The sequence below is a fragment of the Cebus imitator genome, unplaced genomic scaffold (genome assembly GCF_001604975.1).
Source record: "Cebus imitator isolate Cc_AM_T3 unplaced genomic scaffold, Cebus_imitator-1.0 Scaffold20, whole genome shotgun sequence".
NCBI lineage: Eukaryota > Metazoa > Chordata > Mammalia > Primates > Cebidae > Cebus > Cebus imitator.
In genome coordinates, this window is record NW_016107335.1 from 1,525,248 (window position 1) to 1,551,705 (window position 26,458).

The 26,458-nt window shown below is 53.9% G+C and overlaps 1 protein-coding gene across 2 annotated transcripts in view; it reads left to right on the forward strand.

Annotated features, from left to right (window-relative positions):
• The window catches only part of PTPRN2 (protein tyrosine phosphatase receptor type N2), a 1,009,572-nt gene that overhangs the window by 841,946 nt on the left and 141,168 nt on the right, over window positions 1-26,458 (forward strand). For both annotated transcript variants that reach the window (XM_017519415.2, XM_037735320.1), the window contains one exon: window positions 19,788-20,000. In XM_017519415.2, the coding sequence (XP_017374904.1) occupies window positions 19,788-20,000 (213 nt within the window). The remainder of the gene's footprint in view (window positions 1-19,787; window positions 20,001-26,458) is intronic.

The following is a 26,458-nucleotide window of genomic DNA, read 5'->3' on the forward strand; positions in this document are numbered from 1 at the left end:
GTGTGCACTGTGCCTGTGTGTGTGCGTGGTGTGTGTGGTGTGTGCGCTGTGCCTGTGTGTGTGTGTGTGTGCTGTGTGCTATGTATAAAAGCACAATCCACAGTGCTAAACCTGAATCCACAGATTCCCAGGCACCTGCATATCAGAAAATACGTTTTACTACGAAGTTTTCTGTGTCCTTTGCCTGTGTGGCATTCCGGAGGGGTGTGGTCTGTGTTGATCTGGAATGTACTGGGGTCACATGTGCCCATAGCCGGCATTCTGGAGGGATGTAATGCACACGATCTGGAAATCACTGGGGTGAGATTCACTCAGTGCCCAGCATTCTGGAGGGTGTGGTCCGCGCTGATCCGGAAGGCGCTGGGGCCAGATCTGCTCGGTTCCCAGCTTTCTGGGGAGACGTGGTCCAAGTTACCTTGGAAGGCACCTGCGTCAGGTTCACTCAGTTGCAGCCTTCTCAGGGGATGTGGTCCACGCTGATCTGGAAGGGACTTGGGTGAGATTCGCCCAGTTCCCAGCATTGTGGTGGAACGTGGTCCACGCTGATCTAGAAGGCGCTGGGGTCACATTCACTCATTCCCCGGCTTTCGGGAGGACGTGGTCCACGTTGATCTGGAAGGCACTGGGGTCAGATTTGCTCAGTTCCCGGCATTTTGAAGGGATATGGTCCCCATTGATCCAGAAAGCACTGAGGTGAGTTTTGCTCAGTCCCCGGCATTCTGGAGGACGTGGTCCACGTTGATCTGGAAGGCACTGGTGTCAGGTTCACTCAGTTCAAACCCTGCCTCGTCTCCTGCTGCATGACCTTAAGCAGGTTGCCTTGTCACTCTGGGCTTCATTTGCCCATCTGGAAAACGGAGGCTTTAATGGCACTCACCACACAGGATTGCCGTTAACTTTGCAAAGAGCCTTCCTGCACGCGCGGAGGTTAGTGCTGGAGCGCAGAGCTAGGCGTTGTTTGGTCGTGGTCACAGTCATCGCAGGAGGGTTTTCAGTTGTGAAAAAGTTGTCCTTAATTACAGACGCCCACTGGAGTTTCTGAAGATTACTTTAAATATTTAGTGTATGTCAATTCTAAGTTAAAAGTCTGCTTTGCGAGTTACGAGGGCAGGAGAATGGCCTCTGTAAACCACCGGGAGCACGGATGCCCCAGACCTGCCTGGGACCCCAGTGCTCCTGTTCTGTCCCGGGGCCTCCCCAAGAGGTGCTGAGAAAGAAAGGGGACGCCTGAGGGGCACCTGCCCTCCCTCCCCGTGGCCCCGGAAGCGAATCTGGGGACCCAGGAGGGGATGGGGTGCGTGCCCGGGAGAGCAGAACAGCACAGGGCAGACGGGCCCGTGCCCGAACACACATGGCTGGCCTCTCCCACACTTCATTGGGGATCATTTGTCCTCTCCAAATGTATGTTACTGAATCTGTTATCTTAGAGGATACCTTTCACATTTGTCTGAAAACAGAATTTCCACTGGCTTCCATGAGAAGCAAGCCTGGGGCTCGTGACGATGGTAATAAAACATGGCAGGGACCCTGAGGGTGCGGGTGCCACGCCCTGTCCTGAGCGGCTAAGAGCTCCTGCAATCCTTTCCGTAAGCCCATCAGTCAAGTGCATTTTATTCCCATTTTCAGGGAGAGAAACTGAGGCACAGGACAGTGAAGCCACTTGCCTCAGTCACACAGTTAGTGGCAGAGCTGGGGTTTGGCCACTTTCACTAAACCACTGCAGTATATACTGGGCACCCCGTCATGTGAGTAGAAACAGGAGTCTTCTAGCCCACCGCATCAGACAGCGTAAGGAAAGGGATCCCTCGCGGCACCGAACCCCACGGAGGGCAGCACCAGGAGCTGCAGCTGGAAATAACAGGCCGTCAGCTTCCAGCGAGTGAGATCTTCACATGGCCCTGAGCCCCACTGCGAGGGGCGTGTGCAGAGCCAGGGGTTGGGGCTGCAGGAACCCGCCAGGGTGGCCTGGAACTCGCCTTTCACCTCCCGCAGGAGGCTCTGCCTGGCTGGGAGAAGCTCCTCTGTGGAAGACCCACGTTGGGTGTTCCCATCCGGTTCTCTCCCGGGCAGCTTCATGTTGCTTTAAGATCATCCTGGCTCCAGGACTTACCCTCCGCTGCGCAGTGTGTTATCCTGAAACTCAGCTTAAGACAACCAAGTCTTATCTCACAGTTCCTGTGGGTCTGGGGTCCTGGTGTGGACCAGCTGGGAGTCCCAGCTGGGTCCCCAAAGGCTGCGATTAGGGCGTCCTCTCAGCTCAGCAGTGGCACCCCAGGCCCTCTATGATGTTGGCCCCGTCCACGGGCCCTGTCCACAGGGTCTCCCCTCAGCAGCCCCACATGGCAGCGGGCGTCCCTCGAGCTGGAAAGCCAGTCGGGGGAGCCCGGTTGCAGCCCTAGAAGCCACCTCTGCTGCCTTTGCTGTCCCCCCGATATTGGAGTGCAGTCACCCCATCCCGCGGTGCTCAGGGGAGAGAATTCAAGGAGGCCGGAGTCCCTGGGCTGTCTTGGAGGCTGCCGGCCATATGGACATTTCAAGAATGAGCCCGTTCTATTTCAGTACACTCAGCTTGCCACGGGCTCAGTTTAGGAGCGTTTCTTATTTCTCTGTTTTTCCAAACTTTCCAACTTCCTTTGTTCCCATCATCTCAATGTAAGGCTTTCCACACAGAGCTGCTGACATCGCAGCCCTTCCCCAAGACCAGTCTCCAGCAGCAGCTTGAAAACAGCTATTTTGGCCGCTGGAGGTAGGAAGGTCCCCTAGCGTCCCTGTAGGCACCTCCCCTTGGCCTCACCTCCTTCCCAGGTGCAGGGGGCAGGAGAGAGAGGCGGAGTCAGCAGCGCAGGATGGCAGCGTGGCAGGTGTCTGGAACGGCACACGTGTTCTTCTGGTGGCCTACGTTGTGTTCGTTTAGCCGAAATCCATTTTTAAGACCCTAGACCTGTAGATTGATGAGCAGGTGAGACAGTGAGCAGAGCCGCCGCCTGCCTCTTCGTTCTGCCGTATGCTGGAAGCCTGATGCTGAGCTTCGGTCCGGGGCTGTCTCCAAAGCCACCCCACGCCCACCGGCAGGAGTGTGCATGGAGGGGACTGAGCCATCCAGTGGGTGTGGGCACGTGGCCCTGTGCTCCCCATGGGCTGGGAGAGGCCCTGTGCTCCCCTCTCAGCTTGCTTCTCTGAGAGGAGACATCCATGCTCACCGGTCACACTCACTGCCCGTGCCTTCTTATAAATACATAGCCCACGCCATTCGGAGTGAGAAGCCTTCAGACCTAGAGCCACGGTGCTTTCGTGAGCGGGTCAGGGTGTGGGATGAAGTCTGCACGGCTGTGGCCACAGCAGTCTGCATGGGAAAGGCCTGGGGCAGCGCTGAGGGAGGGAGGAGGCGCCCGGGAAGGTGCGTTTGGAGGTGCTGTGGCAAACATCCCTGGCTTCTTCGCTTGTGTGTGGCAGAACCGCAAAGATGGCAACGCTCACACGATGCCTGTGATCACGTTCTATGGAAAATGGAGAATAGAGGCCATTATCTTTTTCCAGGATTGATAGCATTATTGAATTACTATTTAAATAATAACTGTTATTAATACTGTTTTGTGGGGAGGCTTGGAGGCTCTGGCGGAGACCCCTGAGCTCGGGCTGCAGACAGGAGCAGCTCCAAGCCTGCCTGGGTCTGTAGCTACACACGGAGTTCTCCCCTGTGAGGAGTGCACTCAGCGTGGGTGTGCACAGGAGCATGTGTGTTCATTGAGACTCTGGCACTGACCGCCTTGGGATTCTCCATCTACTTCTCAACACTTTGGTTTTCTCTTCTGCAAAATTGGAAAAAATGATGCCCAGATCCCACGGCTTCTCGGGGTGTGGAAGGTAATAAAATATGGAGAAGAAGCGTGACGAGACGCCCTGCTGCTGCCATACTAACTAGAAAGTGCTCGTCTTTCTCCACGTGTGTGAACGCATGTGCGTGTGCGAGACATGCGTGAAATGATGAGCATTCCCAGCACTGGCATGTTCTGAAGGCGACGGACTCAGCATTCGGTCTCAAACAAATGGAAAAACGCTGAGCCCACAGCTGAACCAGCCAGGGTTCCTTGGCGGGGGCAGGATGCGCAGGGGTGGGCGAGGGTGCCCTCACGGCCGCTGACCAGGGGCTCCTGGTGCCGGAAAGGGACACACAGGAGGAGGTCTGGAGGTGCTGCTGTGTGTGCTTGGTTGATCAGATGAAAGGGAACCAGCCCTTGATGGGTCTGAGGAAGGGTTGGTGGACTTCCTAGGGAGGGAAAGGAAGCCAGTCCAGTGGATGAGGCAGGGGTGATGGAGGCTGAGGGGGTGGATGGAGGGTACCAGGCCCCAGGACTCCTGGAGGCTGACCGCCATCAGCATAGGGGGATGGGGAGTGAGGTCAGACAAGGGCCAACCGGTGGAAAGTAACGGGATCTGACTGTGGGAGGACAAAAGACGAGCCTCAAGCCTCACCCCAAAAACGGACATTGAGGACAGAGAGGCTGTCGTCATGGAAACAGGCAAACCCAGTGGAGGGAAAGGAGCTGGCTGTGTTCCGACCGCGCCTGGACAAGCGAGCCTGGTTCCCCCAGAGCGTCCCCGGAGGCGCTGCCTCTTCCCACCGTGCGTGAGGGCTCTCCGTGTTGGGGGCACTGCTCTTTTGAAACGGCCTTTTAAAATGCATTCTTGATGGAGGATGCGATCTTTCAGATTTGTCTCTTTCTTAATACTCTAAAGTCATTCAGAGATAAGGACAGTTCAACTGGAGGAGTGCCCAGGTTGAGGTGTGGGGAATCACACGTGAAAAAGGCTAAAAAACGTAAGACTAGGCTTCTGGTTTGGTTTGGGCGTGTCTCTGGAAACAATTCCAAATGGGAATTTCAGAAATGACTGAGCCAAGTCGAAGTAGGTATATCACTTCCTCAAGCGTGTGAATGGAAACGTGTGAGGAGAGACATGGTTACACGGGGCAGATTCGTGAGTGTTCTAAACGTGGTTTCAGTGCATGGCAGTGCCCTGTTGTGGATTATATGCTAGTGTTGTGCCAGGCTTGCTAGAATGCCAGCATGCGTCCTGGGGCACCGAAGGAGAACACGCAATGGTTCCGTGCAGTTGGCCATGTGGCGGCTGAGGGTGAATCGCGTGGAATCCTGTGCCACCAATGCTCTGTCTCAGAGACAGCTCACCCTGAATCTGCTCCGTGTTGTGTCAGAATGAAAAGCAACTGGGCCGGACATAGTGGCTCCCGCCTATAATTCCAGCACTTTGGGAGGCCAAGGCAGGCAGATCACCTGAGGCTAAGAGTTCGAAAACAGCCTAGCCAACATGGTGAAACCCCGTCTCTACTAAAAAGACAAAAAAATTAGCCAGGTGTTGTGGTGCGCGCCTGGAATCTCAGCTACTTGGGTGGCTGAAGCAGGAGAATCACTTGAACCTGGGCAGCGGAGGTTGGCAGTGAGCCAAGATTACACCACTGCCCTCCAGCCTGAGCAACAGAGCGAGACTCTGTCTCAATAAAAAGAAAAAAGAAAAGAAAAGCAACTGGCTGCTTCCTGGATTTTTGTTCACATTGGATCTAAATATGTATAGGCACATTGCAATATAAAATCGGAAAGTATCACTCGATAGTGACTCCTTTTCAGCGGAATCCAGGTGCAAAGGTGAGCTTTGTCAGCCTGCTGCTGCCTTGCACCTAATTGGAGCCTATTTTCATACATGAAAATATACATGGGCACTTTTCTTATTAATATGTAAACAGTACAGAGCTAGGTTATGTAACTGTGAAACAAACATTTGCCTGAATTACCTGCATTATTGTTCTATTTTTAATTACAAAAGAATCCAAGGAAAAGTTTACAAATGTTGTCATGGAAATGTAGTATGTAACTGGCAAAATATGTGAAAGAGATTTTAAACAAATAGTAGAGATGGCCTGGATATTCTTCACAGCATTATTTAGCCATTTTCAAAAAAGTTAGGTTCTTGTTTCTGTGGTAATGAGTCTTTCTTAAAAACATTCAATCTAAGGAATTTTGGCTCAGTTTTGTAAAGAATCAAATCTAGTCATGAACATACAACACATACACTACATCGAACATCAAGTGTTGAACACATGCCGTATGGAATGGCTCTGTAAATAATAGAAGGTTAGGTCTTTACTAAGAGGTTAATTGAAAGTAATAACTCTTCTAGACTAGAATCTAGAAACTGAAAACCAGACTGACCTCTGGGGAGACTGCACTGTCTGCAAACACCTGTACTTATGAACAGCCTTTTTTCGGATCACTAATCTTAGTGGACACAACTAATAATGGCAACACGGAAGCCTTGAGGTTTTTCCTATTCTTTGAATTATAACTTTGAAGTTTGAAGAAAAAAAAAAGTCCAAACATTCCAACATATTTGTCAGCCAATCCTTTAAGCAGAAGTGTTTGCTGAAACACATTTCTGGTTTTTAAGGACGTGGCTTCATGTAATCATGTCAAGCCATTGGTGGGTATCAGCTTGATCTCATCATGGAGTTCCCCTTTGGATTTCAGAAGCTTCGGGTTGATTGGCATATGAGTCAGCATGAGAACTACTAAGAAAACCTGAGTTGTGCTAGTGAATTATTTTCCAAAGCAAAAAATGACTTGCATTGTTCTGCTTTGAGTAAGGAATTCATATTTTTCTTGAAACAAAGTGAAATAATTTGAAAAAATAAGTTTAGTATTTCTCAATTTGAAAATAAGGGCATTGATTTTATAGCTATATCTTACATTTGCTAACATAGGCAATGTGGCCAAGTCTTGTCTTGAAGAATCTTCCCAGTTCATGAATGTGTCCTGTGGGGTAAACCCTGCTTCCCATGTGCATGGGCAGATGGTGAGGGCTCTACTAAGATGCAGTGTTCTCCTTCCCCATTGTTGCAATGGACTTTCCTTCTTTTACAATGAATAAGAATGTCTCAATAGTGTCTCATGCTTTTCCAAATATTGTCCTTGAAAAAATAACCACTAGCGATTAATACATCTCAACTTAGAGTCATCCACGTTTGTCTATGCAAGTGTCTTCATTTTTAAATTACCTCAATGCCAACTACCCTGCTTTCCTAGGAGGCTGACCTCTCAAAACATCTTGTTTTCAAAATTGACTCCTTGATATTTTAAAATACTGTTTCCTTTAAATATTTGCATGAAAAAATGATTTATACATATACCTACCATATTTTTAAGGATTTTTATTTTTATATAATAATTTTAAACATTTTTAAAATTGATTTAGAAATCAAAAGTATTTTAAATACTATTTGTGTACTATAAAATTATAAATTACTGCTTTATTTTAAAAAACAAAATTTATTTAGACTTTCTGAAATCAAGAGTCTCAGGTGTTTTTTTAATCCTTTTCCACCTTACCATATTATTTTATTTTAAATTCCCAAAATATGTGTTTTGCTTTATAATAATCATGTTTCCCATAACTGTCTTTCTCTATTTTGTTTTAAAATACATTTTCTTTGATAATTTAGTGCACTGGATATTTATTCTAATCACTTAAATGTGTGATCTATAACAATTTGGTGTTCCTTAAATTGAAAATGAGATTCTTATCACAGAACATTAGGTTTTACACATAACAAATGTGAAATGCACTTTAAACGAAGTATTGGCAGGATCAAGAAATCATTTTTAAACTATTTATATTGTGTAGCTATTTTGTAGGTCTTGGAGAATTTTACATACGTTATATTTTTTATTCATCAGCCAAACAACCCTGAGTTCTGTATGAATAATATGCTCATTTGTCATATATGAACTATTTCAATCAACGTCTCTCAAAAATGTTTTGTGGCATGTTTAAAAGTTTTCTCGAAAATTGAAATCAGTATATTGAAATTTATTATTAAATGAAGTCTAAGCTCTCATGACCAAAAGAAAAAGAAAAAAGAAAAAATCCTCACATCATTATTCATTCTTCAAATTAGCTGAATCTAGTCTCACATTATTGCCGAGACACTTTTCTAAAGTATTTTCAGGAATTAGAAGATACATTTTCCTGCCCTGGAAATAAAAAGGGAATTTAAAATAAAGAAAAATAGAATGGAAATCCGGCGAGTAACTTACCAGCTTCTGAAGCAGTAGACTGAAAGAATCTGCGCCTCAAATACAAACACGTTCTTCTAACGAACCCCCTAGACTCTAGGGCTTAGAGTGTGTGTCCCCCTTCAGCTTGGGGGGTCCAGTTCTGCAGCCCCACCTTGGGGGGAGGGGTGGCGGGAGGAAGGGGAGGGAGTTGGGGCCTCTCAGACGTCAATCACCATCTGCCGCCCAGAACACACTGTGGCAGGTGCAGCAAGGCCTGGAGGAAGGGTGCTGTCGCCTGTGGACACCGCGGGAAGCGCTCCCGGCCCTCTAACGATCTTAAAGTGACCAGAATTGAGCTGAATGCGCGCCGCGTCCTCACCCATCCTTCCTCAAAGCACGGGAAAGACAGGTCGTTAAACTTAGATTAAATCAGGAAAGGGGTGCTTCGGTGTTGGAAGTGAAACCCTGGGACGGCGGAAGAAGTGACTAAGGAGAATCGTGTTATTTATTTTCGCGTTCACTGTCACGTCCTGTGTGTAAAGGAAGCAAAACCCGCTCCAGGGCCTGACGCCTCGCGCTGGCCCGGGCTGGGATCGCCTTGCTCTGGGGTCGCCGGGCCTCTGGCCGCCCCAGGACCCCCAGACGGCAGAGCCCGCGCCCCCCTCGCCCTGTCCCAGGCCCACGGTAGCCGCGTGGGGTCCGCGCCGCGGTGGAGACGGAAGGGCTGGACACGGCCTGGCCGGGCGAGACGCCCACCGGCACCCGGACACCCCCGGACACCCCGGGACACTCCCGGCCTCCCCGCTGCCTGCCGGAGTCCCTGGCCCGGAGGAAGCTCCCGCGAACTGGGACGAGGAGGGCGGCGGGGAAGGTGGCGCGAGGTCGCGGCGGGCGGGGAGGGTGCGCCGGGGCCCCTCTGGCCTCTGCCGGGAGCCTGCCTGGAGGCGACGCGCGGGTCCTCCGCTGCTCCCCCGCCCGGCCCCACGCGCCCCCGCCCAGACCTCAGGTGCGCCGGGCGCTCGGGCAGGACAGGGCCTTGGTGGAGGCGCCGTCGCCGCCCTTGTGCTCGGGGTCGCGGAAGGACCCGCGCGGCTCCCACGCCCGCCCACTCCCGGGTGCCCCAGGCCCTGCCACCGCAGCAGGAGCCAGGACGCCCCGAGGCCCCCGCGGCCGAGCCCTGGGCCTGCGCGCCACCCCCCACCCCCCTCCCAGCCTACCCCGTTCCCAGCGCGGCGCAACCAGACCCCAGGGCGCTCGGGGCACCTCGGAGGCCAGGCCCCCAGTCCAGGAGGGGACTCCTCTGCCGCAGCCCCAGGGCTCTGCGATCCCTCCCAGTTCCCGCGGGGAGTCCCAGGAACACCCCCCACCACAGGCACACAGACACCAGACACGCGCACACACAGACGCGCGCGCGCGGGCCGTTGCTATGGAGAGGCCGGTTACCAGCCAGGCTGAGGGCAGCAGGTCCCCTCCTGCGGGCCTCCCTCCCCTCCCGTCCCTCCTCTCCGCGGTCTTCCCCCTCTTCCCGCCCGGGCTCCCAAGGCCCCCGCCCCGCTAGCGCCACCTCCCCGGCCCTCCTCTTTCTCTGCCCAGGGCCGGGCCGGAGGTCGACCTGGAGGCTGGCTGGGACGCCGAGGCACAGGAGGAGGATGGCAGGGAGGGGCGGGAACCGCTGCCACTGGACTCTGCCCGAGAAGGTCCCTGCTAGGGCAGCCTGGGGCCGAGCGCGGGGCGTGGGCCCTGGGGGAACAGAGGTACAGCTTCTCTCTGACCTGCCCGCTGCGCTGAGGACGTCCAGTCCACCAGCACACTCGAGGGCCGCCGTGCCACCCCCGAGCCAGTGTACAGGGGTTTCTTCAGGCCTTGCCCTGAGCATGGGGACCCGAGAGGGCCACGGTGATTTACCCTCCCTCCGCCTACTGAAGGGCGACGCTAATGGGCGAGGACCCCAGTGCCCACTGATGGGCAGCGGCAGTTTCTCGCCTCTCGCGCCGGCGCCGAGCTGCACCGGACCTCCTGCAACCCGCTCAGGGCCGCGGGAACGCGAGGCCACCTCTTTGCCCTCGGGCTTTATGAAGCGCTCTTTCCTTGCCCTATAAATACAAAAATAAATGGGGAACTCGGCCTTGGCCTGCAGTCAGAGGAAACGGGGTTCCTCGGCCACTTTTAGGCAGGGTCCTGCAGTGGACGACCCCGCCTCTGAGCCCTTCTCCCCACCCCAGGCCTCCCCCGCCCCAGATTTTACAGAACTTGGCTTGTAAGAGGAAAGCGCCCGGCGAGGCCCTCTGCGCGGGGCAGGTCTGGGGGCAGCGCTAGAGTGCAAGGGAGGGGAGGGGAGACGGCGGAAGCGCCGCCTGGGCCTCGCCTGGGGAGGTGGGGGTGTGGAGGGGTTGGCCCTGAAGGGGCCTGGAGCGGGCGCCGCGGGCCGCCGGGTGTGCGGCGGGAGGGGCGTCGGGTGGCGCGGGCCGCCGTCTCCAGCTGTCCCGGGCGCAGGGAACAATGGGCAGGCGATGGGAGAGGGGGGCCTAGGAGGGGGCCGCTGGGGTTTCCAGAAAAGGAGAAACTAAAGAGCCCTCCGCAGACTGTCATCTGCGTGTGACAAGATCTGCGCCCCCCCCCCTTCCTTTCTTCTCCTTGTTCCTGCAGCTGTGGGCCTCGGAGAGCGCATTGTACACACAGATGTTGGGTTTCAGCTCTCCAGCTCTCCCCAGCTCCGCGGGGGCGCCGCGCACCGGGGTGCCCCAACCTGTGGCTGTGGCCGTGGGGCCAGGGCTTGGGGAGGGAGAGCGCAGAGGGTGGGGGGTGGAGCGCGCCGGAGTCCGCGGCCCGCGGGTCCTGGTCTCCCCGAGACCCTAGCTCTGCTCGCGCGCTGCGGGCCTGACTGGCGCCCGGGCCTGGGCTTGGGGCCGGGAGTAGGTGAGGAGGCTCGAGCGACTGGGAGCGTGGCCTGACATTCTGCTCCACTCCTTCCGCCGGCAGGGCGGTGGCCTAGGCCAGGCCATTGACCTGGGGAGGGGGAAGGGCAAGGACGCGGCTTCCAAGCCTCGGTGTCCACCGCCATCTCCCTCCGGCGTTTTGGGCGTTTTGGGAGGGCGGCCGGCATCGCCTGGACCAAATGGTGGCGAAGTCTCACCAGTTTCCGCGTCTGGCAAGACACTTTCTAAGCGCATCCCGGACCTAAAAACTCCGGAGGGCCATCGTAAAGTGAGGAGAGGGGTTGTCGTCTACTTGCCCTGCGTAATTGGCCTGCTTCAATTTGGAAAGGGAGCAAAAAGGCCCGAACGGCAAAATTGGAAAAAGTAACTGGAAAGAACATTGTGCCGTGAATTTTTTACTTGCCAAGAGTGGCGACGCGCCCCACCCGCCCCTCCCACGACGAAGGTCACAGCAGAGCTTCGCGCGTTGACTTTTCTGGCGGAGGCCCCTCTCCTCGCAGCGCTACCCTGAACTTGCCGGGTACGAACGATGAAAGGGAGAAAGACTGAAAAGAAAAGGCGAAGGCCCTGGCTTCGGCGTTGTACCAATGACTGACAAAGCTGATGTCCATTCATAGTCTCGGGCGGGAGAGGGTGTTTGGAGAACCCCGGCCCCTTAGCCAATTGCTGTCAGCAACATGTGGGGTGGGGGGGAACATCGCTATAGCAACCGGTGGCTGGGCCGCGAGCCGCGCCGCCGCCGGCCGGGTGCGCGCCGGGCCGGATATAAGGCGGGGCGCGGCGGCCGCGCTGGTTGGAGCTGCGCGCGCGGCCGGCGGCCCTGCGGGGACCGTCCGAGCCCGCCCTGAGCCCGCCCGCGCCGCGCCCGGGCCCAGCGTGCCTAGCCTGGGGGCCGGGCCGGGGCGGAGCACGCGGAGCTGGGCCGAGCGGCCGCGCAGAGCCCGGCGCCTGCGGGCTCCGAGCCGGTGCCGCCGCGCAGCCGCTACCGCCAGAGCAGCGACGCGCGGCACCTTTGTCTCCACCGGCCGCCCTAGAAGTTTGTGGTCAGGAGCGGATGACCCCGCTAGTCTGTGGCTCCAGCGCAGCGAAGCAGCTGGCTGTGATGATGGCGCTGCTGCTGCCCGCGGCTGCTGCGCCCCGAGGCCGCTTGGCCCGGCGCACGCCCTCACCTCCTCCCGCGCGGGTGCTGGGCGCCGGCCCAGCTGCAGGTAACCAGGGGTGCCGGGCGGGGCGCGGGGACTGGTGGCGCGGTTGGGTGGGCCCTGGAAGAGGAGAAGGAGCCGGGATGGGGACGGAGGGAGCAGGAGGGGCCCACGAGGGCATCACCAGGCGCGTAGGTGGTGGGGCCAGGAAGGGAGCTTTCGAGGGCTGGAGGGCGCGCGTGGGGTCTCGGATGGGCGACCAGGGCGTCCGAGAGCTCAGTCCAGGGGGCAACTTCCTCGCCGCAGGACTCCTGTCAAAGGCTTGGGCCGGCCCAGGATCCTCCCAAAGTGGGTCTTAGGTGGGCATGTGAGGAGGAGCGAGCAGAGGGCAGCTCTTTCTGAGCGCACAGATTGGGAGGGTTGGCAGCTGTCCTGGCCCAGGTCCCCGCGGAGACTGCCCCGAGGAGTCTGGGACCTCCTGGACTTCTCCCCAGCGCTCTCCTCGGCCTTTCCCGTTGCTCACCCCTCCTGGCAGTTCCGACCATTGCGGGGTGCGGGGGTGGGGACGGGGGTGCAGGCAAGGAGATTGGTGGTGTGTAGGAAAGGAGCAGGGAAGGAGCAAGCAACCAGAATGGAGAGGTGCCAGTGTGGGCGCATTTTCCTCTCAGCCCATTTTGGGGCGCTCTTCGCCCTCCTCACAACGGTCCGGGAGCGCGCCTCCGAGCCTTGGGGGTATCCCTGCGGACTGCGAGTTGGAAGGCGCTGAGGGGGCCGCAGAGAGGCATTCCAGAGGCAAGTGGGAACGCCTCGGAGTGGCCATCTCTGCTCCCCCAAAGAGAGCTGCGCTCTCCCAGCGCCTCCCCCACCCCAGGTGAGGCGGCCGCGTGCTCGCCAGAGAGAAACTTGTGACTCGACTCGAAGCTGTTGGAACGAGGGACTTCATCTCCTTCCTGCATAACTACATGTGCAGTTCCGAACACTGGCCTGCTCCGTGGTTTTAGAGAAGCCTCGCTCCGGAGAATCAGGCGGACCCCAAAGTTAGAGTTAAAATCTCTGCAGAATTACCTTTTAGGGCCGGAGAGAGTCTCCCGCCCTTTCTGGTCCTCAGTGCGCTGAGCTGGGCGCTCCAGGCTGGGCGGCTGGGAAAGGGCCCCCTCCGCAGCCTCAACGACAACGCAGCGGACACTGTCCCGGTGGCTCTGCAGCCCCTGCCCTGCCCGCGGCCCCCAGCCCCGGGTGTCTTTCTGCGCCGGGTTCAAGTCGCCGACCTCCGTTCTGTCCTCGGACAGCGGCCCCGGGCCCCTGGCGTGGTCCAGCCTCCGATCTGCGCGTCCTGGCCCGCACCGTGGAGCCTCCCGCCTGGAGTCCCGGGCGCGGGGTCCCCGCTAAGCGGGGCCGTCCTTGCGTCCCCGATCCCAGATTTTAGGACGCGAGCGAACGGGAGAGGAAGTGAAGGTTTGTGCGGAGGAGGGAGCTGAAGCTCTTCCTTTCACCCACACGGAGGGAAGTGCCCTCCCGCCCCCTCCCAACACACCCCGCTGCGCTCGGGAGAATACGGCGGTGGCGGTGGCCGCGCGGGCAGCGCTGTGCGGCCCGGGAGCTGCGGGCGCCGGGATTCCCGAGTGAACGCGAGCGTGCGTGGGGACCTTGGTCCTCCCTCGCGGCCGGCGCGCTCTGTGGCCCGGAGGCTGGGCCGCAGCACCCTCCGCTCCGGGAAGGCTGCCGGGACCCTCTCCGGGCTCCGAATACCCGCAGCTCCCGGGAACCCTCGGCCTTTGTGTCCGAGCTCGGGCCTGATCTTTACGACCCCAGAGGGGACGCTGTGAACCGGGAGGGGGAAGGGACGGGGAAGCGGGGGAGAGCTGAGGCCGCGGAGGGGGCCGGACACTGACCCTCCCTTCCCTGGTCCCTGGCTCGAAGTCGGGCTACAGCGGGGTCCTGCCAGGCGACGCTAGGCGGATCTTGGGGCTGGGACTTCTCAGTCCGGGGAAAGGAGGCGAAGCAAAACCCGCAGTGCTGAAGGGGCTCTGGTTCTTGCGGGGTGGGGAGGCCGCGCGCCGTCCCGGGAAGCCCCTGGTGTGGAAGGCGCGCGTGCGTTCGGCACTCCTCGGGGCCCGGCGTGCGGGCCAAAAATCGGGGTCAGGAGCCGGTGCCTCCAGTGCGATCGGCTGAGTCTGAGTTTGGGGGGAATGAAAGCGCCAGCGGAGAGTCTGGAAGAGGCGGGGGCGGCTTTCTCGGAGGCATCCTTCCCTGCTCGGCTCTGGGTCCCTCTCTCCCACCCGAGACAATCTGCTGGTTAAAAACTAGTTTGCACAAGGGTGTTTCCCCTTTGAACATCAGTATCATAAATCTTTCCTGAGGTCTTAAAACACCGTATTTCTTTAAAACTGATGTTTCAGGAGTGCTTAAAGATGGCAGATAGACAATTTATTACCTTTTTTGTATATTCACTTTTAAGTGTACGCCTGGAAAAACTTAACAAATAGCCCATTTTAAAACAGTATATCCCAACTTATTTTCATTAAAGTTTGCATTTAAGAATAATTTTCTGTAAGATTCTTTTCTTTTGCTTTTTTGGGGTTTTTGGCCACTTGAATGGCAGATTTGCAAGTACAATTTCATCTGCACAGAGGAACAATAGCTTTCAGTTGCACAAAGGGCTTCTCCCACCCTGAATTCAGACCGAAGTGCCTCTTGCTCTGATAATAGGTTCTGAAAAGATTTTGTAATGCAGAGAATTAATACCTGATTATTTCCGCCTGACTTCTCTCATTTATTAGAATCCTGTGGCAAATTCCAAATTAAAAATAGTTCAGTTAACAGCTTTAAAAAATACTTTTAAAATATTTTAAGACACCCCCTCCCCCATGTTTTTAAGTTGGATCACTTGGTATGGCCTGAAAACTTACAAACGTTAATCAGCTGTAAAATGATAGTTATTATATTTTAGTAATACATTTTAGTAAATTTAGAATGAAATTTCCAAATAATTCTTAGAGGATTCATCCAGCAAACCAAAGGTAAACTTATTACAGCACTCAGAAATGGTCTCTAAAACTGACTTTTAAGTTTTAAGAGAAAAAAGATCTTTATAATTTAGTAACATAAATGCAGACAAACATAGGATGAGGCTGGGACTCAAATCTGATTCCTTAGATACAAATGAAAGCATCAACAATGTTGGAAGTTTAACCTTAACTGGCATTGAGCACCTGTGTCCTTGGTCTTTATGGCACGAACATATTTTAACACCACTGCACATCCGTGACTCACAAAATGAGCTGCTCCTGTTAACTGCTTACATCACCCAACCTTGGAAAAGGACTGAACCTGGCAACCTGCCAACACATATTTACCATAAAGTTTGCTGTTTGTGTGGCTGCATCAGCTTTCACAATTGAGTTTGGGTATAGAATGTTCTTTTTCTTTTCTTTTCTTTTTAGCTGACCACATGGACAGCTAAAAAAGGTTTTGAAGGCATTTTCCCATCAATGGTTCAGAAGGGCATGTGATGGACACCCCATGCACCTCCACTTATGGGTACCATCAAAATAATTTAAATTGGTCAGGACAGTGTCTGCAGATTCTGATTGCTAAGCCAGCTCCACAGATTGTCTCTGTGGTCATATAGTTATTTTGAATCACAACTTTTTCAATACTGTATATTCTAAATTTGAGGAGTTGCAGGTGCAGATGGTTGAGAGAAAGAAATATGCAATATTGTACTTCAACTTACTCTCAAGATAAATCCAACCTGCTATAAAAATTGACTTAATCACTCGTGATCATTTTTAAAAATTATGCTATTCCTGCATCTAAGAATGTAGCACTGAAGTGTGCCTATCGGTGCCTCTCCCGCACCTGGGGACACGAAGTTGCCCCCTGCAGCCTGTGTCTCTGGCCTCCTCTATCCTCCTCCTCCTCACTTCTCCTGTTCCAAACTTTCAGTAAATCGAGCTGCCGCTGTACAGAGGGGGCTGTTCTGCTTTTAAAAGATGCTTGACTGTAAATGTCAAAGTCATAAATATTTAAACATCATTTTCTTTCCATTTCAACTCAAGACTGATAAGACGTCTCTAATTAGTCTGGGCTCTCTTGGGGTGGCGTGGTTCAGCCTTGGGGGGCCGGTGCCCTTGGGGGAGACCGTGCTTCGGCCCACCAAAGCCACACCTGGGGCAAGACTGCGCCTCAAACTCGCTTTTAAACCAGTAGCAGACTCATTTCTTTTAAAGGTCATGGCCAGCAGGAGTTTTAAGATGTTTTTATGTAACTCCACAAAAAGGAAGAAAGTCCAGTCATGGTAAAGTTACTGAAACTCAATCCCTATACCAGCAGGGCAGTCCACTCCCTCATTTAAAAAAAATAGAATTTCTTTAAATCTTCGTTTCTTCCGGGATTCCTAAGACCTGACCTGCAGCTCAGCACTGGGAACCGTCCTGGGCGTGGAGGGAAGACCCCTTTCTTCAGCTTCTTCGGCGGTGCCCACGCGCCGGTCGGGAGGCGGGTTTCCCAGCCGGGCCCTGGGATCCGGCGACTTCTGCCTCAGGCTAGTCGGCCCCAGTCGGTCCAACGTGGCACCCTCCCTCGAAGCCAGACCCATCCTCGCCCGCAGCCGCAGCGCTGACCCCTCGGCTGTCCAGGCCCCACAGCCCCGCGCTGCCGCCCTCCGGGCCTTCCCCGTCCTCTCCGGGGCTGCAGAGGGGGCCTCCCAGTGGACCTGCCGGAGGACGTGGGCCTGGGGCGGCTCCCTCCCAGCCTGGGGACGCGGCCACCTTCTGTGCGGGGCCAGCGCAGGCCCAGGCAGGGGGAGCTGGGCGGGATCAGTGACTAGGCCTCCTTCCTTCTCCTCCGGGAATGCCTGGGACGCAGCGGGGACCCGGGAGCCGGCCAGGAGCTCTCTGGGCAGTCGCTCTCCTTGACATTTTTCTTTGACCTTTGAGTAAATCCCAGCGCGCCCGGAGAGGCCTAGAAAGCAGGCTCCGTTCCGGTCCCCTGCGGGCCCAGCGCATCGAGGGTCGAGGGTCCCGGCGACAGCAGGTGTCTGGCCTGAAAGCCCGGCGCGCGGCCCCCGCCTCCCTAGGAAGAGCCTCCGCGGGTCCAGGGTCCCTCGCGCCACAGGCAGGCCAGTCCTCGTCCTCCTTCTCCGGCCCCCGCGCGCCCAGCGCCCTCACCCGGCCCGAGGGACAGCGGCCAGCGCCTGTGCCCCTTCCTCGGGGAGCTGGAGCCTCAGGACCCCCGCACACCCGAACCCACAGCCTGGGAGGGTCCGGGATCGATGAGGCGCTCGTGGGCCGTTGCTTGAGTGCCACCGACGGGTCCACCACACACCGCGGGCCCCTCGGAGCCAGGGTGGTCACTGCACGCGTGTGGGCCTCGTTTGCGTCGCGGGGCAGGAAGGTTCGAGAAGTCCGGGTTCCTGGGCGCCGTCGTCCACGTGGACAGCGAGGCCGCGAGTCGCCTGCGCGCTGGGGCTGGGGCTGAGGGGGAGGCGCGACGTGAGCGCTGGCCTGGCCGGGATGGGGGCGGGAGGGCGGCGGGCGCCCCCTCCGCCGGTCGCGCCGCTTCCTTTGTTGTCCCTGTTCTGTCCGCAGAGGCGGGGCGGGACCTGCGGGAGGCGAGGGTCGCGGGCCGAAGGCAGCCCCCGGGAAACGCCCTCCCGCACAGGTGCAGCTCAGGCGAACTCGGACCCGGCCTCAGTCCCGGCGCCGCGGGGATTCGGCGTCGCGGCCGCTGCTCCCCGCCTGGGTCCCTGCCGGCCCGCGCGTTCCGCGGTCCCTCGCGCCGCCGGGAAGGGCACAGGGAGGGGCCGCCGCCCACCAGGAGACCCAGCGACCGCGCGGGGGCCGAGGAGACCCCGGCCGTGGGAGGCGGCGCGCGGCGGGCGCCTTGGGTTTAGCGAACGGGCTCCGCGCGGGGGGCGGGGCGGGGAGGGGGCGCGCAGGGACCCGGTGGGCGGACTCCGGCCGCCTCTGGGGTGGGTCGTCGGGCTCTGGAGTGACTTCTTTCTTGAAGAAGCTGTGTGGGCCGGAGGGAGAGGGAGGGGAGAGGAGAGGAGACGCGGAGGGAGGGAGGGCGGAGGACGGGGTCTCCACGCGGAGGGCGACCGGGCGCGCCGCAACCCAGCGGCAGCTGCAGGGTCCGGGCCAAGCGGGGTTCGGGCAGTTCCCTCGGCCCCCGCCCCGCCTCGCCTTGGCGGGTGCCTCCCCGCACCCCTCCCCGCACCTCGCGCCTCCCCCGCTCCCTCCCTCCCTCCTTCCTTCTCCCGGGCTCCGCCGCCTCCCGTGGCTCGCGAACCTCGCGGTCCTCCTCCGAGCGCGCGGCGGCGCATCCAGGCAGGAAAATCCGGCGTCTTTTCTCATTTAACCCGCGTTTCCATTAACTCAGTCCCAGCACCAGCTAATCCGCTGCACCGAAGGCAAAAGGAGGCTAATTAATGACCAGCTTTTCCAGTCAAGACCGGCGATAATTGCTTTGGTGGCCTTTATGATTACAAGATAAAAACGGGCCCGGCCTGACATAAGAGGCACTGTGTACGCTGGGAGACGGGAGGAAGTGAAGAGCTGGGCGGCTGAATACGGAGCAGAAAATTACTAATAGAAGAGAGATAATGAATAGGCCGGCCGGGCATTCATGGGGAAAAATCCATTTTGTTACCACGCGAAATTAGGTGGTGGAAAGGAGTTTGCTAATTGTTCTCATCTTGTAGCAGCCAGGACCGAGGCCGGGCGTGCTCCCCCATTCATCCCCGAGTAATTGTGGAGGGCGCGGGTCTGCAGGGCGGCCTTCCCATTTTCCTGCGCGTCCTTAATTGTTGCTAATATACCTTCTAATGAAGCTAATGAGGGGACAGCCGTGCAGCTATTTGCACGTGGGGACAAGTGAGATGCACCAAAAGGCCTTTCTCGCACTTTCACCGCCCCTACCTCCTCCCCGAAAGAAGCGGTGAGAATCTGAAGGAGTTTCCTCGCTGCGACGTGAACTTGCAAAGCCCCTGCAGCGCCCTGCAAGGAAAAGCACTTAGGTGCCAAGCGCTGTGTCTGGGCCAGGCCTCTCCTAGAGTCACTGGAGTCGGTGGATTCCTCCCGTGCTCGCCTTTCAAGGCAGGTGGATCCAGTCCCTGACGGGACAGGGAGAATGTTCACCTGAAGATGCTCAGAGGCAGCCCCACGCTCCTTTGTTGCTGAAGATGTGCCGGACTTGTGTGGCTTACCTGAAGCCGCAGAACGGTCCAGGCAGGCCTGTCCCCCTCCTCCTCCGCCTGCCTGGCCTCCCCCAGTACCCCCCACACTCATTGTGCAAGCTCTGGACAAACTGCTATGCCCTGTTAAAAGAAGGGATGGATACTTTATTTTACATGAGGTAGCAAATCAGCTGGCAAATGCTTTACACAAATTTGAAAAATAGCCGCAGCTGAGGGAAAAGTGATGTCACTGACTCTCGAACACGCTGCAATCCACGATGTGCTGTTTTCAAATGACTTCTGCTCTGACGGGTGCTGTTCTGCAGGCCCTCCCATTGTGGCTCCAGCACCGACACAGCATCCCGTGGGGCTGAGCTTTCCACTTTCAAGCTGCATTTGGAGATGTGTTTTTAGGAGGTCATGCTGTGTCAGGAGCTAACATGCCCCTCTCCTTGTTCCGCAGAAAAGCAAGTTCAAGTTCCTGCCACCTCAGGCGGAGCAAGAAGACTCCACCAAGTTCATCGCGCTCACCCTGGTCTCTCTCGCCTGCATTCTGGGCGTCCTCCTGGCCTCTGGCCTCATCTACTGCCTCCGCCATAGCTCTCAGCACAGGCTGAAGGAGAAGCTGTCGGGACTGGGGGGTGACCCGGGTGCAGATGCCACCGCCACCTACCAGGTAAGAGGAGACTTTTTAAAAAGTGATATATTGGATTTCTCAGTTGAGCAGACCGATGATCACATTCATCTCTGGTCCCTCCTCCATTCCCAGCAGTTGCTCATTTTTTCATAGTTAGGGGTCTTCTGTGATGACAGTTTGGAGCTGCTCATCAGCATTCATGTAAATTCCTCTCATGCAGCTGCAGTAGGACAGCTCTGTTTTAACCTGCTCTTCTTGGATAGTCTCATGTTCGCTCTGAAATGTGTTGTTAATTAGAAGTTTGGGAAAAGTGCAGTACATGAATGGCGTGTTATCTGTTATCACAGTGTGGCCACTGCTAATGAAAAGCACCAGGGCTGCAGGATCCGTTGGGGTGCAGATGTCTGAAGATGTCTCTAAACTCACCGGCTTCCTCAGGGTCTTACAGGAAAAGTTCCTTTGACCTGCTGGGGTGCCACTTTGCGTTGTTACCCCGTACGGTGAAACCTAATGCTGACCAGAGGGAGGTGACCCACGCACGTCCCCGTGAGGGACACTCTCTCTAGAGGCACCCCAGACACACCTGGAAATGAGCTGGAAACCAGGGAGGATGCAGGGAAGGCAAGTTCAGCCCAGGTCAGGCATTTTTAAAAACCACAGAGTTTTTGGAAGTTCTGTAGCACAAATTTCAAATTTAATATTGTTCTGTAATGAACAGAGGCCTTAAGTTTTATCAGCAGTACAAGCCCAGAATATTTATACCAGTCAAAGCATTTGATTCCTTTGCATATAAAATATCGTTTAATTCCAAGAAGATATTTCCCTTTGGGAAGGTAAGATGACTTCTTAAGCCTTGTTTTAAAAGTTTGGTCAGCACATGTGTGCGAGGTTGCCTCACTGGGCAGATTCTTCGTTTCCTCTAGTCACATGAGTGCAGTGTGTAATATGTCCTGTAAATAATTCATCATTTTTACAATCGCATGTAAAGTAAATATTACTATTCCATCATCAGAGTTACATGGGTGGGCTCTCAAGCTCTCTCCAAAAGGTGCCCTCCAGCACCACGCCCTCCGCCCCCGGAGCTCCTTGGAGCTGGCTTTCCTATGCTCTGCAAGCTCTCAAGACCCTTCCCCACACAAGGAATTTGCAGGATCTCTTTCTTTAAAGAGACCCAAAGATAGCTTTTCCTCCCATTTCAAAATTCCTGGTATTGCCATTGAATGGAGGAAGCCTCTAGTTTTCTGGAGAGGGTCACCAACCTGGTCAGGACGATCTTTTTCTTATAAAGAAATGGCAACTTCAAATGTGTTGAGGATGGCATTTCAGTTGCAGTGCGTAGCTTTGCTTCAAAGCAAAAGGAAAATCACTTTTGAAGAAGCGGCCTGAGAAAAATGTCACAAAAACGAGTAAGAATTTACCCAGAAATTCCATTGAGCAAGACCTTCAATGCAGGATGCCGGGTCTTCAGGCCAAGTCTGTGCCGGTCATAAATAAATTATCACACCAGTTCTGTTCCATGTGTGAGAGACGGAAGATCATACAGGCAGAGATTTTTAGAAAGCATGGCACCCTTTGATATACTTTGAAATTCAAATATAAAATATTGATAGAATGGAAAGGTTGGACTTGCATGCAGAAATGACTAATTTAAAAAAAAAAAAACTGCAGGTTGAAAATGCCTACTTAGGACTGAGTTTGTGATAATTAACGGGGGAAAAAAAAAAAAGCCTTCCCAGTGACAGCTCTAATTAATAGTATCTGTAATTAAAATCATGCCCTTCCAGCAGGAAAATTGTTTGAATTTCTTGGAGTGACCTTTTTGCTGTTCCTCCTGAGGGCATGGTGGTTAAGTTGATATTGATTTTATAATGAGCTCTGGTTTGTTTAATAAGAATCTGTAATCCAGACAATAAATGAAATGTGTGCTTTTCTTCAATCCAGATTAATAAAAAGGAAAAAAATAAAACTTTTTTCTTTAAAAATGTGACGTAGGAAAATTTGGAAATGAAATAAGTGTAAAGACTTCTTGGTGGATCGAGCTTTGAAATCACCACAAAATACCCTTTGGGGAAGTACTTTGATTAAAAGTGGGGTTTGCCTCGTCACAGCGGAATGTTTCCCGGTGAGAAAGTTCTAGTTGCTGAGCCGTCGTGTTGTGGTTTGTGCTTTGGCAGAGCAGGACTCAGTGATGAGGATGGGGATTGTGTGACTTTGCTTTGAATGTAGCTGAGTAACATACTAAGGACTCAGACAATTGCGGTTACAAGGAGAAGATATTTACTCTGGTAAATGAAGCAGGTGTTAATTCATTAATGTATCCATATCTCGCTTGGGTTTCCTATCAGAGTCAGGAGTCCCCCATGAAGTTTAAAGATCTGTTTGAGAAGTTTTTTAAAATGTTGCAAACATAAAACACACTTCAGGAAAGGCTCTTGTTGCACCAGTGTGCTTACTGTGGCTCGCTGAACCTGTGTACTCTGCCGATTCTGTGGTCACGGCAAAGTTGTGCATTGCAGTTCTCATCACTGGGTTACAAGGAAAATGGAGCCCTTTGATGTCATGCTTTATTTTATGGGGACATGATGGAACTACTCAGTTCACTTTCTTGAAGCTTCTGAAAAATAAAAAGATTATTGTGTAAGTCAGGCTAAAATAAGTAACCTAAGAGAGAGAGAATGGGAGGTGGCAATATAATAACTTTTATTAATATCAGAATATGAAGTTACCCTTGAAATAAAAGAACTCCTGTTCTTCCCTGGGGAAAGGAAGGTGGGGTGCAGAGAGGCTCCGGTGGAGTGGAGGAGACAGGTGCCTGAAGGTTGTATTCTGGGGCGCACAGGTAGCCTCAGGTTGTGGTGCTCCTTCCTCCCCGGGGCTCCGAAAGGTGCATCCCCATGTCCCCAGTTAAACAGCAGCCAGATTTGTGTCCTTGCAAGGAGCTTCCATTGTGGCCTGGGAGGCCCTCGTGTTGCTGGCCTCTGCTAAAGCATTTGTCCGTCTCAGCCCCGATCACACGCCTGCACAGCCCCTGTGCGTGTGAGTCAGAGCCTGGGCCTGGGGCCACTGGGGCCCGTGTCGAGTTCCTGGATAGTAAGAAAGCTTTCCTTAAAATAGTTTCAAAGCAGTAAGGAGGCTGAATTATTAGCTTCTAATGCAAACACCTATAACATGTTTACCTGTTCTTCCTCAAAATAGAAGGGTTTCCTGGACAGGGTCAGGATTTTAGAGCTTTCTTTGTTTGCATGAGTGTGTGAGATTTTGGTTTGCCTTACCTACTGGGAAAGCAAGGCTTTTTTGACAGACGCTTACATTTTTGACACTTACCAAGATATCAACCCCATCAGATAATCCAGGCAAGTTTAATTTGCTCAGATCGCTGCAAAAATTGGGTTTATTGACTTTCAGAGTAACTGAAATATATTCTTAAATGTCATTTAACAGACTGCTCTCACCAAATTTTTCACTATTGTTTTAGTAAATGTTTTTTCTTCTAAACATATAAAACATATATTTGGATTAATTCTGCACTTCATTATCTAAAAAGCCAATTTTATTGACTTTCATTCTTTTTTTTAAATTGGCATAGCCTGTCATATATATGCATATATGTGTGTATGTATGTATATATTTATACACACATGTAGACACACACACACCAAGGAGAATGTGAAGACACAGAATTGTGAGTTTTGGTACCAGTATTCTTCATGTTTTTTTTTTATGTAGGTGTCCTATTTCTGTGGAAAGTGATTGGGTAAAAACTGTGCCAAAAATAAGTTGTTAGATGATTAGAAGATGTTCCCCTCCTTTTCTCTCCGAGTCTCTTTGAATGCTGCATCCATTTCCTTGAGGCTTTGATCATCTTCGAGCGGCGAGTTTAGCATTCTGCCAGCCCACTCTCCCTTCCCCGACGTGAGGGCAGAGACTCCCGCAGAATTTTCAGCAAGTTCTCTTTTGATGGTTTATTTCACAATACCCAGCAGGCTTCCTTGTGTACTTGGAGGCCTTTGGAACCAAACCCAGAGGAAAGCATGCATCGGGGCCACAAGGACCTCCTGTAAACAGAGCCGCTGAGTGCCCATCTCGGTGGCTGCTGCCCCATTAGCCAGTGATTACGAATGCAGTGGCAGTGTGGTGGCCAGTGCTGTGCTCGGAGGGAGCTCAGATGACGGGGCTGTCGGGTCTGCCAGTCCCAAATGCACCTGACTGCTTACCCCGGTGCAGGAGGCTGGGTTCTGACAAAGAGCACAGGCCACGCCTTGGCTCATTCTCTGGGGCTTTAGGAGACCCTTCTTCCTCTAGGTGAGTTTAATCTTCAGTTATTGATGGCCTCATGAGTAACAGAAGTAGGATGTTCACAATTAAATTGAAAAACAGTGACTTTTCCTGAGGTTTGCTTGACCCCACCATGAGTTTTTAACAATGCCTTTTCAATCAGCTCTGTATCTTAGCATGGCTTTCCTCACTCTATACTTGAATTTCCAGGTCAAAATAATATTTTTTTGCAAATCTCAAATAAGCAAAACCTACGCTGCTTCAGAAGTGAAGGGCGCCGTGTGAAAGCTGTGCCGAATATTTTGTAATTATAAAATTATAATCTTAACGTATTTATCATGAAATAATAATCGTTATTAAAGAACATTTTATTATAACATAGTGAGGCCTGAGGATGGAAAGTTTTCTGATTTTATCCTACCTTTGCAAATGTAGCTGATAGTACAGATGTCTACAGGTAGAATTCTCTTGAAACTTTTGAGGCATGGATTTGGTTTTGCAGATGTCCTGGAGCAGATGCCAGGCTCCTCCCGTGCTCCGTCAGCCCAGAACGTCCCTGCCCTAACTAGGTATCAGCAAATGCTAAATGTTTGTCACACTGGTGCCAGATCCCATGCTTCCTGAGGCAGTGATGTGAAGGGAATCCGAGGGAAAACCTGAAGCATTTCTGCCACATTGAGGGTGGAGGGTTCATGCCGTCCCCAGTGTGGGAAGAACCTGTTTTGTTTACCTGTGTGTTCAGTATCAGATCATCAGTGTGTGGGGTCAGCCAGCTTTGTTTCTGCAGACTCCATGGAATCTTCCAGATACCTTTTCATGATGAGTCTGAACGTTTCTCTGGAAGGTGCCCATTCGAAGTGCATTTTTCTCTTGATCTGAAGCGTTTGCAGTTGCAGTTTCCAAAAGCAGTGTCTATCCTGCTGTTTTGCCCAAAATGCTTCCTCAAATACAGCTCCTGAGAGACAGAGCTAGATCTTCAGAGAACGCTGAAGTCTGGAAAGATGGCCAGAGAAACTTCTAAACATAAGACAGAAGCATGTTGCTCATTGGGGTACAACAAGCCACTCCCCCCATCAGACAGTAGTCACGAGATCAGACTTAAGTAACAGTCCCAGAGACCGCTCAGTGAGATATTTGAAATAAAAAGTTGGAGACTCTAAGACAGACATGAAAATGTGGAAGGCTGAATTCTGTGGCATCCTTGGGGCACTAGGCCATTTCTATGTTGCTTAGACCTTGGTAGCTTGCTAGACCTGGGTATTACTTGAATAACTTCTTCCTAAGGAAGCTGCTTCCTGCTGCACACAAGGAGGGGCAACGGAAAGGAGGTGGGGGCTGCAGGCTTCTCCCAGGCGTGCTCACCCTGCACTCCAGCAGCCCAGGGAAGAGGGCTGGGCCCCAGGAGGAGGACGGGCGCTCACACAGCACCAGGGGAGGAGTGGCATTTGTGGTGATGTCTGTGGAGTGAGTGTCCATGGAGTGGGTAGAGGAGCGGCATGCATGTTGTCCGTGGAGTGGGCATCTGTGGAGCGGGCGTCCATGGAGCAGGTGTCCATGGAGTGTGGTGTCTGTGGAGCGGGTGTCTGTGAGCGGGTGGAGGAGCAGCGTGTGTGGTGTCCGTGGAGTGGGCATCTGTGGAGCGGGCGTCCATGGAGCGGGTGTCCATGGAGTGTGGTGTCTGTGGAGCGGGTGTCTGTGAGCGGGTGGAGGAGCAGCGTGTGTGGTGTCCATGAAGTGGGTGTCTGTGGAGCAGGTGTCCATGGAGCGGGTGTCTGTGGGGTGGGTGGAGGACTGGTATGCATGGAGTCTGTTGAGTGGGTGCCTGTGGAGCAGGCATCCGTGAAGAGTGGTGTCCGTGGAGCGGGCATCCATGGAGCGGGTATCCATGGAGCAGGTGTCTGTGGAGTGGGTGGAGGAGCGGTGTGCGTGGAGTCCATGGAGCAGGTGCCTATGGAGCAGGTGTCCATGAAGAGTGATGCCCATGGAGCATGGTGTCTGTGGAGCCAGCATGCGTGGAGCATGGTGTCCGTAGAGCGGGTGTCTGTGGAGCGTGGTGTCCATGGAGCCAGTATCCGTGGAGCATGGTGTCTGTGGAGTGGGTGTCTGTGGAGCAGGTGTCCATGAAGAGTGGTGTCCGTGGAGCGTGGTATCCGTGGAGCCAGCATCTGTGGAGTGTGGTGTCCATGGAGCAGGTGTCTGTGGAGCGTGGTGTCCATGGGGCT